The following is a 13,080-nucleotide window of genomic DNA, read 5'->3' on the forward strand; positions in this document are numbered from 1 at the left end:
GCTGCGCGCCGCTCGTGTGCGTCATCGCCGCGCGCCGCACCCGGAGCTCGGGGGACCTGGAGGGGGCCGCGCAGATGGCGGCGGCGGGGCGCGACGGCGACCCCGGGCCCGCACAGGAGCTGTTGCTGGCCTGGAACACCGTGAGCACCGGGCTAGTGCCGCCGGCCGCGCTCGGACTGGTGAGGCCCCGGGAGAGGGCAGCGGGCCCGCGCGGGGTCCCTGGGACGTCCGCCGGGTGGGCGTTGTGCTCCCGGACAGCCCCTACCTGGCGTCGGCCGCAGCCTCCCCTCCGCTGCGTCCCTTCCCCACTGCTCCCCGTCCGTCCCCGCGCTTTCCGCGTCCCTCCGCGTTCCCTTCTCACGGTTTTCTGCACCGCAGGCGTCCTCCCGCACCAGCGGTGCGGTGCCGCCGAAGGAGGAGGAGCTCCGGGCGGCGGTGGAGGTGTTGAGGGGCCACGGCTTGCACTCGGTGCTGGAGGAGTGGTTTGTGGAGGTGCTGCAGAACGACCTGCAGGCCCACATCTCGCTCGAGTTCTGGAATACCATCTCCCAGCGTGAGAACTGTGCGGACGAGCCCCAGTGCCTTCTGCTGCTCCTTGACGCCTTCGGCCTGCTGGAGAGTCGCCTGGACCCCTACCTGCGTAGCCTGGAGCTGCTGGAGAAGTGGACTCGCCTGGGCTTGCTGATGGGCGCAGGCGCTCAGGGGCTTCGGGAGAAAGTCCATACCACCTTGCGGGGCGTCCTGTTCTTTTCCACTCCCAGAATGTTTCAGGAGATGATTCAGCGCCTCTACGGGCGGTTTTTGAGAGTCTACATGCAGAGTAAGAGGAAGGGGGAAGGGGGCACAGACCCGGAACTAGAGGGGGAGTTGGACAGCAGGTACGCCCGCCGGCGGTACTACAGACTTCTGCAGAGCCCCCTGTGTGCGGGGTGTGGCAGTGACAAACAGCAATGCTGGTGCCGCCAGGCCCTGGAGCAGTTTCACCAGCTCAGCCAGGTCCTGTGAGTACTTGTGGCTGTGGCCATTTCCCTGTTCTTCTTGACTCTAGATTACTTTCCTGGGTCCAGCGGCCTCTTCAGAAAGCTGGTGAGCTGGCTCTGGGGAGGGGGGCATCTCTGCCCTGACAGTCCTGGACATTACAAAGGGACAGTCCCCAGGGTCCCTGTGCTGTGAATTTATACTCTTTGTCCTGGATAAAAAGAACAAGTATCTCTGCCACTCACGCTAATCTCAGGTTTCACACTGCGTGCACACCAAGACCCTATGTGATTCCAGATTTCCGGTCACATACAAGTCTGCTGTGTCTTCTGTAGGCTCTCCAGGGAAGGGAAGATAGTTATCCTCTCCTATAATTGCAAAAAAAAAAAAAGAGAGATTTTTTTTTTTATGCTTTCCAGGACGAGCTGGGGATTAGGCCAACATGCTGGCAAGCAGATTGTCTTTCCAGTTTTTTTTTTTTTTTTTTTTTTTATTAGTTCATGAGAGATACAGAGAGAGAGAGAAGCAGAGGGAGAAGCAGGCTCCATGAAGGGAGCCTGACGTGGGACTCGATCCCAGGTCTCCAGGATCAGGCCCTGGGCTGAGGACGGCACTAAACCGCTGAGCCACCAGGGCTGCCCTTTCCAGTCTTTAAAGAGGAAAGGGTTTTGTTGTTATTAAAGCCAGGTTCTGACCTGTTGACCTTTTGTCCTTTGTGGTTGCTTATAACAATTTTGTCTCATTGAGTGAAGCAACAGCAGTGCAGCTGTTAGGGAGTGGTCCTGTTGCTGGCAGGGGTCAGGGAGCCCTGAATGGCTTTCACTGGGTTCATCTCAGACACAGAAACATGCTTTCTCCTCGCCTCTTGACTCCCTTTGCCATTGCTGACCAGGGTTTGCACCAAAAGGCATAACTGAGGACTTCTATACATGTGACCAGGACAGGGATGTGTTTAGCTGTTGTTTCAGAGTCACATTTGGGAGATGAGGCTTTGGCCCTGAGAGCCACACCCACCACACACACAGGGAAGGCCAGGGTGTCAGCCCAGTCAGGGAAGTCAGCTGGGGAGGGCAGGGCTGTGTCCTCCCAGCAGCTTATTTGAAGCCTTTGTTATAGAGGGCATGGGAGGTGGGGGAAAGGATTATGTTTTATGTGCTCCACGGGCAGGGCTCTCCTCCAGACACAGGCTCAGTCTGTTGGAGCGGGTCAGTGCCGAGGCTGTGACCACCACCCTGCACCAGGTGACCAGGGAGAGGATGGAGGACCGCTGCCGGGGCGAGTATGAGCGCTCCTTCCTGCGTGAGTTCCACAAGGTAAGGACAGCCTCTTAGGCCCTATCCCCTGCGGACTGTAGAATAGGTTTCTAGCAAACCTGACCCCTGGTTTTATTTTTTTATTTTTTATTTTTTTTAAGGATTTTATTCATTTATCATGAGAGACACAGAGAGAGATAGGCAGAGACACAGGCAGAGGGAGAAGCAGGCTCCATGCAGGGACCCTGATGTGGGACTCGATCCCGGGACTGCAGGATCATGCCCTGGGCTGAAGGCAGACACTCAACCACTGAGCCACCCAGGTGTCTCACCCCCTGGTTTTAGAAGCGGCGAGAGTGTATGGAGATGGGTGAACCAAGACCTGGAGGGTGGTGGAAGCTGTCTTGGTGCTGAGTGGAGGCTGGCCCTACTGACAGCAAGAGACCCCCCGTGCCATGCTCAGCACAGTCTGTGCAGAGTCACTTTGCTGGAGGCTGTGCCAAGGTTTGGGGTGTCCCAGTGAGGGTCTTGGCACCCATGTGGTTGGAGCATGGTCTGGGGCTCTGTTCTGGACTCCCCAGGTTGTGGAAGTGATAGGCCCAACCACAAGGGACTGTCCAGCCTGCTCTTATTTCTTGCCTGTTTTCTTCTGCCTGAGAATGCAGCCTAGCTGTGATGGGGATTCAAAGCAAGTACTTCTGTGGCAGTGGTCTCACGTGGGTGTGAGCCCAGAGGCCTGGCTGGGGTACCTGTGTTGCTCCCATGTAACAGAGCACCCAGACGTTTATCTGTGGCTATATAGTTTATGGGGGAATGTACTCATCCTGGGGTCCACGTGGCCATGTTGCCTATAAATGTACATGCGTTCAGAATGGTCCTCACGTTGTCTGCACACGATGGGGCCAGTCAGATGCGTGGCCCCCGGGAGTCTGTCTACCGAGTCAGAGGTGAGCACTCTCTCCGTGCCCTGCATCAGGCCCACCATTGCCAGAGATAAGCCTGGGCACTGAGGTCTTAGGGTGTGGGGGCACATTGAGGGGAGGCCTGGGAGGCTTCCTTTGGGCTTACTATCCTACTCCAGAGCAGGCGGCTTGGGGGCTCCCCAGGGCTGGCTGCAGGGTGGGCCGCTGTGTAGCTTCTCCTGGCCTCTGGTCCACGTCAGACTGGGGCTCAGCTCCTTACCTCCCCATACCTTCCAACAGTGGATCGAGAGGGTGGTCGGCTGGCTGGGCAAGGTATTCCTGCAGGATGGCCCAGCCAGGCCTGCATCCCCTGAGGCTGGCAACACACTCCGTCGCTGGCGCTGCCACGTGCAAAGGTTCTTCTACCGTATCTATGCCAGCCTACGCATCGAGGAGCTCTTCAGCATCATCCGAGGTTGGCCCCCTGCCCACTGCAGTAGCCCACCTTTCCTGGGCCTTTGCCCTTCAGATCTTGCAGGCAGTGAGGGGCACTGGGGACTGTGGCGTCCACCAGCATGGGCTACCTCAGCTCAGTGTCTGGGTCAGGGTGGTGTGGTGGGACATCAGAAATGTCCACTCTCATCCTCTCAGCCTCATGTCTGCTCTGTCCTTCTGCACCACGGGGTTGGGGGTGGGGGTGGACGATGGGCACGCATAGGCACAAGGATGACCTGAAGCACCTAACAGATGTCTCTCGGTGTTCCAGAGTGGAGGTGCAGCTGCTTACCCTCTGGGCTCCGCTGACCTTGTGTCTTGTGTGCACAGCATGTGGGTGCTGGCATCTGTGTGTTTGGGTATTTGCATGCATGTACAAAGGCTGGTACTCTTCCTACAGACTTCCCAGACTCCCGGCCAGCCATTGAGGACCTTAAGTACTGCCTGGAGAGGACCGATCAGAGGCAGCAGCTGCTCCTGTCCCTTAAGGCTGCCCTGGAGACACGGCTCCTCCATCCAGGTGCTGAAGCTGCTGGCTGAGAGTCCAGCCTCCCCAGCCCAGGGCCTGTGTAGGGAGCAGGTTTACGCAGCCCTTAGGAGGGTCAGGGCACTCCACTTTATCTTCCCTTGGAGGGAGTCACAGGAAATGATGGGTGTGACCTCAGGGCAGGTGGGGTATGTGATCTCTTCAGAACAGACCACCCAGTGAGGGGGGGCTTGGATCTCGGAAAATTCTGGGGAGAGCACCTGAGAGTTGGCGGGGAGGAGGCTACTTCCTGCATGTCACACTGGTGTCCTGAGGAGGGAGGTCACACAGACAACCTGAAGCCTGCCCAGCCAGGGCGCAGCTGCTTGCTCGTGGAACCACAAGTCCTGGGTACTGTGGTGACTGCCGTCCTCCATCCTGGCCGCAGGTGTCAACACATGTGACATCATCACCCTCTACATATCTGCCATCAAGGCCCTGCGTGTGCTGGACCCTTCCATGGTTATCCTGGAGGTGGCTTGTGAGCCCATTCGCCGCTACCTGAGGTGAGTACCGCAGGTGAGCCCCAGGGAGCTGCTCCAACCTGGAGCATTTGTCTCCTGGACCCATTTGTGCAGCCATGCTCCTCCTGGGTCCCTGTGCCTTTGAAACACCAGGGACACTCTGTCCTTCCTGTAGGGCCACATGGCCTGGCCAGGGCTCCCTCCTGTACCTATTGCCCAGTGCCACCACCTGTGTGCAGACACTGGGGGGGCCCCCCTTGCATCCCTGCTCTCCATCCTCCTCCCCTTCTCCCAGCACAGAGAGGCCCCCGCTCAGCTTTGCCTTGCTGGACAGGCCCCCAGGCTGACGAGGAGCAGAGGCTGTTGGGTGGTCTGTCAAAGATTGTGTTGAATAGGTACTGTGGTACAGCTGCCCAGAAACGCCTGGGGCAGTGGAGGCTCAGGGCTGGGGCTGGGAGGCATCCGGAGCTGCCCTGACTCACGTTTACCATCTCTTGGTTGTGAAGGACCTGGTTTTCTTACTTTTCCTTTTTTTTTAAGATTTTATTTCTATGGGAGCATCTGTACGGCTCAGTGGTTGAGGGTCTGTCTTTAGCACAGGGTGTGACCCCAGGGTCCTGGGATCAAGTCCCATATCGAGCCTGCTTGTGCCTCTCCCTGTGTCTCTGTCTCTCGTTAGTAAATAAAATCTTAAGAAAAAAGGATTTTATTTACTTTGAGTGAGAGAGAACGCGCGCACAGCAGCAGGGGAGGGCAGAGGGAGAAACCGACTCCCTGCTGAGCAGGGAGCCTGATGCAGGACTTGATCCCAGGACCTCGGGATCATGATCTGAGCTGAAGGCAGGTGCTTCACCTCCTGAGCCCCCCACGCACCCTGGTTGTGTCTTATTTCAATTCTTGGTGCTCCTGGAAGATGGTGGGTTTTTAGTTATTTTCACTATCGTTATTATCCTTTGAGACAAAATTTGGTAAACTCAGCTTAAGCACGTGGCCAATAGGCACTGGCTGCTGGGCGAGGAGATAGGGTGGTGTGGGCTAGTATGGAGAGCAGGGAGAGGTGCCGTGAGGACCAGCAATGCTCATATTTGGCAGGACACGGGAGGATACTGTGCGGCAGATTGTGGCTGGGCTGACAGGGGACTCGGACGGGACAGGGGACTTGGCTGTTGAGCTGTCCAAGACCGATCCGGCGAGCCTGGAGACTGGTCAGGACAGCGAGGATGACTCTGGCGAGCCTGAGGACTGGGTCCCTGACCCCGTGGATGCCGATCCAGGTCAGTGCCCACCAGCCCTGCCAGGCCCTGGACTGTGGGGGAGGGTTCAGGCCTCTAGTTGGTTTTCACCATGCCCTGAGGTTTGCGGGGGGTCATCTGGCCTCATCCTACCCTACCTGTTCCCCCGAATGCTTCAGCCAGCTTGAGTGGGCCCACAGTGGCCTGTCCCCAGCCCGGTTGCTGGAAGAGCGGGTTCCCAGGCAGCCTATACACTGCCCACCCTGCCCCCAAGCTGGGATCTGAGCCTGGGCCTCACAGGCTGGGCAGGGTGGGCCCTGCTTGAGCACAGATGGCACTCCCTCTCTGCTGTGCAGGGAAGTCCAGCTCCAAGCGGCGCTCCTCGGACATCATCAGTCTCCTGGTCAGCATCTACGGCAGCAAGGATCTCTTTATCAACGAGTACCGCTCACTGCTGGCTGACCGCCTCCTGCACCAGTTCAGCTTCAGTCCTGAGCGGTGAGGCCTGCAAGCTGCTGCCTGCCCTGCTTCTGAGGGAGGGGCATCAGGGATGCCAAGCAAGGACCGGCCTGAGCTCAGCCAGGGGTTTGGGGAGGCCAGGGGCAGTGAGGGGGTGGCGCTAGGCTGGGATAGAGCAGGCCCCAGGTCTCCATGGCTGGAGCTGCACTTCCTACCCCTCCTCTTGGCCTGGGAGTGGCCCTGCCCTGGTGGGGAGTGCGCCCATGCAGCCTCTCTGGGAGGCATTTGGCACTTTGCCGTAGCTGCTGCTTGCACGCCACATCCCCTCAGAGATGCGTCTTTCTAGGGAGATCCGCAACGTGGAACTGCTGAAGCTGCGCTTTGGCGAGGCTCCGATGCACTTCTGCGAGGTCATGCTGAAGGTGGGCCCCCAGGGCTCCCCGCCCATGTGGCGCAGCCTCACCCCTAGCCCTATCCTGGGCCCTTTGGGACACCTGCCTCCTTTCTCTTCTCCAGGACATGGCAGATTCCCGTCGCATCAATGCCAACATTCGTGAAGAGGATGAGAAGCGGCCCGCAGAGGAGCAGCCACCTTTTGGGGTCTATGCTGTCATCCTATCCAGTGAGTTCTGGCCCCCCTTCAAGGATGAGAAGCTGGAAGTCCCTGAGGACATCAGGGAGGCCCTTGAGGTCTACTGCAAGAAGTATGAGAAGCTGAAGGTACTGTCCACATCTCCCTGTGGTGGGAACCCTGGGGCAGGTGGACCCTGCCAACCATGCTGTGCAGCAGAAGCAGGGTGTGACCCATCCCTGCAGTCGTTTCCGGACACCTCACGTGCCTCTGTGTCGGGGGTAGGCGAGAGGGTGGGCCCACATTCTGCTCCCCTTGTCTCTCAGGAGCTTGTCCACGTGTGCCTATGTGCTTCCCTGTACCATGCTAGCCAAAGGGCCACATTGCTCACGCTCTCCCCGCCCCCCTTCTGGGCTTCCTCTTCTACTGCCTACTCTCTGCCATCTTAGAACCAGGAGCTGGCATGCTCGGCTTGTCCTGGGGAGAGTTAGGGAGCTGTGTCTGCCTCCAGGAGGTCTTCACATTGCCCATGAGCTATTTGACTCCCGTGACCCTGCCCTGTCTCTGCCACTGCCCAGCTTGCTTCCCTAGAAGCTGCTTCCCCAGGTCCCAGGACGCTAGAGGACCAGGGCTGTGCTGTCTGCTGTTGGGGCCCTGAGGGCATGGGTCTCAGCACGGGAGGAGGACACTGCAAGGTGTGTGGGGTGGTCAGGGATGGGGCTGGGCCCAGCAGTCCTGGGTTGGGAGTGCAGGTGGCAGGTGTGTGCAGGTGGAGCCTAGTGTGGGCAGAGAGTGATGGCACAAAGAGCCCTTCTTTGTAGGGGTGGCTCAGTGGGGACATGTCTGGGGAGAGTGGGGAGCTCGGGTGCCCATCCTGGGTTTCTGGGGACTGGTGAAGCAGGTTCTGGGATTGTGGGGCCTGAGGGGCCACTGGGTTCCACAGCAGAGGATGAGTGTGGAAGGTGTCTGGGCAGCAGAGCCTGAGCCCTGGGAGCATCTGGAACACCTCCAAAGATGGGCCAGCAGCTAGGGCTTGAGGAGCCCTCAGGACAGAGCCCTGGGAGGGAGACAGTGGGCTGGGGTGGGGAGAGGTGGGGGAGAAGCAGAGCCAGGTCATGGGAGGGACAATGGGTTCTCCAAATCTGTTGTTCTAGGCTAGGGGAACTAGTTGTGGAGGGAGGAGGGCTTCCTTTCAGAGACAGGCAAGGAGGAGGGCTTCCTTTCAGAGACAGGCAAGGGCTTCCTTTCAGAGACAGGCAAGGGTAAGGCTAGGCACTCTGCAGGGAGGAGGCCAGAGCGGGGACCATATTCAGGGTAGCACTGCACAAGACTGCAAGGGTCTGTGCAGCTCCTGTTGGCTCCTGCTGGGCCACTGGACCACCCTGTGGCTTCTGTGCCTGACCATGGTGGGGTGCTCGCTCTGGAGCCTCCTGGCACTACACCCACTCCTCCCTGGGTAGGGCATCTTTGTGCTCCCTGCCTTCTGGCTGCCTTGATGGCTTGTAGCCACTGCCAGGAGAGGCCCTGAGACCTCCCACTGAGGCCTTGCCATGAGTCCCAGGAGTGGCTCAGCCACGTCTTTCTGCTTAGGCCTGATGGGCCTTATGTGATGGCCATGTTGCAGCGTGCTTTGTCTTAACTCCAACTGGATGCTGGTGGGGCAGAGGCAGGCCGCATGGCTGTGTCAGGGCTGTGACCACATACCTCTGCCTCCCACCAGCTGAATCTTGGCCTGATGGTCATGCTGGACATGTGTGGGTGGCCGTGCAGCCAGAGTGTCCTCAGCTGTGCTTACTGCTATGCTTTCTGTTGCTGAGCCTCATGTTTTCCCTGCTGCAGGCTGGAGTGGTGGCCTTGGAACCAGAGAGCCTGTCCATGACTCTGTGGGTTGTGACCTGGGCAAGCTGTACTCTGCTCCCATTTTCTCTCTGCAAAGTTGGGTTCACTATTGTCTCCACCTTTAGAGCTCAGGGGTTGCAGACAGACTCTTAGCACTTGACTGTGTCAGGGTCCTGGGGCTGCCAGAACGAGGTACCACGAGGGGCTTAAAACAGTGCAGATTTATTGTCTTAGTTCTGGCAAAATCGAGTTATGGATTGTAGGGCTGCAGTCTCTGGAGGCTCCAGGGGAGGATTCTTCTTGCCTCAGCCTGCCCACCGGGCCTCTTAAAACACACGGCCTCCAGGCCACGGGCCCTCACACACCCCCTCTCTGGACAGCCCGTCTCTGTCCTGGCTCTTCTGGAGCCACTAGTCAGCTCTAGCGTCAGAGTCCAGGTCTCTGGTGTACTCTGGGCTCCATCTCCAGCGCGCACCGAGCAGGGGCAGCGTCCGGGCCCGCCTGCTAGCTCCCCTGCACAGTCCGGCCTCTTGTGTGCTGCTGGGAGGCCGCTCTTACACTTTCCTCCATCCGTCGTGCTCACATAGGGCTCTGCCACTAGCTGGCAGGGTCACAATTCCTCCATTGCTGCAGCTACCTCCTCACGTGGACACCTCACCATGTTCCTGGCCGCGTTCCTGCCAACAGTCTCTTCAGTGAGCATGTGCTTGCTGCTCTTCCAGTCTCTGCCCGTCGCCCCACTCCATAGACTCTCACATCCTGGGTATTTGCTACAGCAGCACCCCCTTCCCAGGACGAAAGTGTGGGCTATCACAGTGCTACAACAGGAGTCTTTAAAACAAGCTTGTCCTCCATTCTGCAGGCTAGTGCAGAGACCAGGGTGTCAGCAGGGCTGTGGGACGGTCCTTCCTGTCCCCCCCAGCGAGGAGGGGAGGGGATTGCAGGCCTTTCTTGGTGTCTCTTGACTTGTGGCTGCATCCCTGCAGTCTCTGCGTCTGTCCTCACTCTGTCTCCCTCTGCCCTGTGAGCACACTGACCATGTTCCATCAGGGCCCACTGCACTCCAGCTGACCTCGTCGTAACTGGGCCCATCTGCAACAACCCCGTCTCCAGCTCAGGTCATGCTTTGGGGTCCTGGGGGTTCAGATGTGGATGTCTTTTGTGGAGACCACATGATTCTATCAGTAGCCCTCCCTGGGTGGTCAGTGCTCATTGTTAGACCGGGGTGGTTGAGAGGGCAGGAGCCCCGTCCTCCACTCTGCCCACTGCTGCCACCTGCCTGGTAGGGGCAAGTCAGGGGGCTCTGAGCTGGACTCAGCCAGACCTGCAGGACCGCCTGTGCTGACGCCAGCCCTCCCCAGGCGATGCGGACCCTCAGTTGGAAGCATACTCTGGGCTTGGTGACCATGGATGTGGAGCTGGCTGACCGCACCCTGTCTGTAGCCGTGACTCCCGTGCAGGCGGTGGTCTTGCTATACTTCCAGGACCAAGGTGAGCCTGCTGACCCCTAGTTGGCCTGTCCCAGCCATGCCTCCCAGCAGGCTGATGCCGGGAGGCTGTGGGAGAGGGTGTTGACGGGGCAGGGGGAAGCTTGGCCTTGCCCCGTGTGTCCAGTGCTCCTGGCTGCTCCACACAGCTACCTGGACCTTGGAGGAGCTGAGCAAGGTGGTGAAGATGCCTGTGGCACTGCTGCGGCGGCGGATGTCCGTGTGGTTGCAGCAGGGCGTGCTGAGGGAGGAGCCTGCTGGGACCTTCTCTGTCGTTGAAGAGGAGCGGCCCCAGGACCGAGACAGCATGGTGCTCATCGACAGCGACGAGGAGAGTGACTCCGGCATGGCTTCCCAGGCCGACCAGAAGGAGGAGGAGCTGCTGGTGTGGCTGCGGTGGGGGATGGTGGCCTGGGTCGGCCCCTGGCCAGGTGGCATCCCTGCGGGTGCTGGCCTAACAGCTGGCCTGGCCTCTGTCTCCCCAGCTTTTTTGGACATACATCCAGGCCATGCTGACCAATCTGGAGAGCCTGTCGCTGGAGCGCATCTACAGCATGCTGCGCATGTTCGTGGTGACCGGCCCCGCACTGGCTGAGATCGATCTGCAGGAGCTTCAGGGCTTCCTGCAGAAGAAGGTGCGAGACCAGCAGCTCGTCTACTCAGCCGGCGTCTACCGCCTGCCCAAGAGCTGCAGCTGATGTGCCCACCGGGAAGATGGGTGGGTGGGTGCCCCTGCCCAGCCCCCAGAGTGCAGAGTAAAGCAAATGGTTCTCTATCCGTTCCCTGTCCTGGTGGCTTTGTGGGCTCATCATGGGCCTGTGGTCCAGGTTCTCCCTCCAGACCTGACTCCTTACCCCAACTTAGTCAGACCTGCTTCCTGGGAGCAGGTGAGGGGAAACCCAAGTGGCCAGGTCTGGTCCTGGCTTACATACCTGTGCTTGGGCTCTAACTCTGGAGTCCTGGCACAAGGGTGTTGCTAGGCTACAGCAGCTGGTGAAGGCCCACCTGGGAAATTGCAGCTCAGGCAGGAGGACACCAGGGCCCTCCTGCCCCAGGCCTCACTGCCCTTGGGAAGGAGCCTATGGGTCACTTGCCCTCTTCCTGATCTGAGGGTCCGGGGCTGTTGCTGGGACCAACATCATTGGAATGCGTGAGATGTGTGGGCAGCTGAACATCCTCTGCTGGATGGAGGGGCTAGCTCTGTGGCTCACAGAGAAGGTGGTTCCATGCTCTCAGACACGGTCAGGAGCTCAGGTGCAGAATCCTGGGAGCCAGGCCTTCCCAGTGTAGCACAAAGGGTCCTGTCTACAGGGTTGGGGGGCCTGGCACTGCCTCAGCCCCTGAGGTCCCAGGAAGTGGGTGGGGGGCAGGGATGTTGGCTCCACCCAGGCTGGAGGCCTTCAGACCTGCACACCAGGGCTACAGCCTCCAGTGCCGGGTGGCGATGTTCCCCCAGGCAGCAGGGGCTCGAATGAATCTCCACCAGTCTGCTCCCACCTGCCCGGGGTGTCTTTCCAGGCCTGGAGCCCCCACGCCCTTGGGTTCCCCCCATCCACTTTGCTGCGCAGGGCCCTGACATCAGCCTTCTCCTGGGACTTCCCCCTTCTTACCCAGAGTATGCGGTTCACTACAGGTTTGGAGGACGAAGTGGAAACTAGGCATGTAGTCTTATCAGCCAGTGTCTCCCTCCCGTGAGCTGTGCCCAGCACCAGGGCTACTGTGCTGGCCGTCACTGGAAGAGGGCTTCCCGCCTTCCTCTGCGTTCTGGTGGAGGCCCAGGAGGCTCTGACACCCTCCATTCCCTCCACGTAGAAGGGCACCTGGCACTGGGCTGAGTGTACCTTTGTCATCCTACCAGGATGCAAACCTGCCAGACTGGCCCAGCAGGGTGGCGGCTTCTGCTTCTGGCCACAGGCACACCTGCTTCATGTCCCTTTGGACTTGTTTTAGGGACGAACCTGGTAAAACTGTGTCTTGGGTCATGGCATTCATTGACAAGCACAGAGCTGTGCCTGAAACTGTTGGCCAGTCCCTGAGGGCTCTGGTGCGGGGTGGGGGGGCCCTCCACACCCTTGCCCCTGGTGCCCCGTGGGGTCCACTGTGGGTGGGGCATCTCTTGCTGCCTGGGTGGTTTACTTGGCTAGGGTGTTAGGGGAGGAGGGCGGAGACCTCAGGGTGGAGAGGCAGTGCAGGAGGCCTGGGAGGACTCTGAGGTTAACTCTGAAGGTACCAGCCTGCAGGTGAGTCCCTCAGGCAGCGCTTGTCTGGGTGGCAGGCAGGTGCACAGGGATGAAGCCCTCAGAGGGACAGGAGGGCTCTAAGTTGGGATGGCACATGATGGAGCCTTAGGTGCTGCCTGTGGCCACTTCTGAGGCAGCTGCACTGAGGATATGGTTCTGGGATGACCTGTGGGCAGTGCTCCCCACCTATCCTGGGGGGTTGATGGACCTGGGCACAGCTGGGGTGCCGGTGGGACCCTCCCCGGAGGACCCCCCACACACAGTGGGGGGGCTGGTGAGCACAGGTCCAGGGCTCACCCCTCCTTGGCCCCTGCTTGTCCCAGCCTCTGGGGGAAGGGCGATGACATTGGTCAGCTGAGCTGTTGCAGCCCCCGCCGTCCCAGCCGAGAAACAGTAGCCTTGCTGTGGGCCCCCCAGGGTTTTCAGGCCACTGTTCCCACTGTCCCAGGGGCCTCAGCATGGGCTCCATCCCCTTCCCCATGAAGCACCATCCCCCGAGGCCAGAGCAGCCCCATCCTTGCCTCTGCCTTGGGTCCAACAGCGCACTCAGAAGGGGCTGCCAGGCGCCTGTCCCTCTACCTGCCCCAGCCCAGGGCCACCTGCCCAGGGCTCCTCCGCTCCAGCCCCTGAGCGC

General features: G+C 59.7%; 1 protein-coding gene and 1 long non-coding RNA gene across 2 annotated transcripts; one reads left to right on the forward strand and one right to left on the reverse strand.

Moving 5' to 3' along the window:
- Positions 1-43: 43 nt before the first annotated feature.
- Positions 44-10,983, forward strand: ANAPC2 (anaphase promoting complex subunit 2). The gene is made up of 13 exons (XM_025475933.3): positions 44-179; positions 379-1,001; positions 2,159-2,291; positions 3,434-3,608; positions 4,029-4,148; positions 4,543-4,660; positions 5,711-5,892; positions 6,207-6,348; positions 6,656-6,731; positions 6,826-7,029; positions 10,081-10,210; positions 10,356-10,591; positions 10,692-10,983. The coding sequence occupies exons 1-13, from the start codon at positions 75-77 to the stop codon at positions 10,902-10,904; spliced, it is 2,457 nt and encodes an 818-aa protein (XP_025331718.1). The 5' UTR covers positions 44-74; the 3' UTR covers positions 10,905-10,983.
- LOC118355647 (uncharacterized) lies at positions 8,926-12,961 on the reverse strand. Its single transcript, XR_004818485.2, has 2 exons — positions 11,817-12,961; positions 8,926-10,829 (listed from the first exon to the last, which is right to left on the reverse strand). It is a non-coding gene; the product is annotated as an uncharacterized LOC118355647 (long non-coding RNA).
- Positions 12,962-13,080: the final 119 nt, after the last annotated feature.

This window comes from Canis lupus, chromosome 9 (genome assembly GCF_003254725.2).
Source record: "Canis lupus dingo isolate Sandy chromosome 9, ASM325472v2, whole genome shotgun sequence".
NCBI classification, from domain to species: domain Eukaryota; kingdom Metazoa; phylum Chordata; class Mammalia; order Carnivora; family Canidae; genus Canis; species Canis lupus.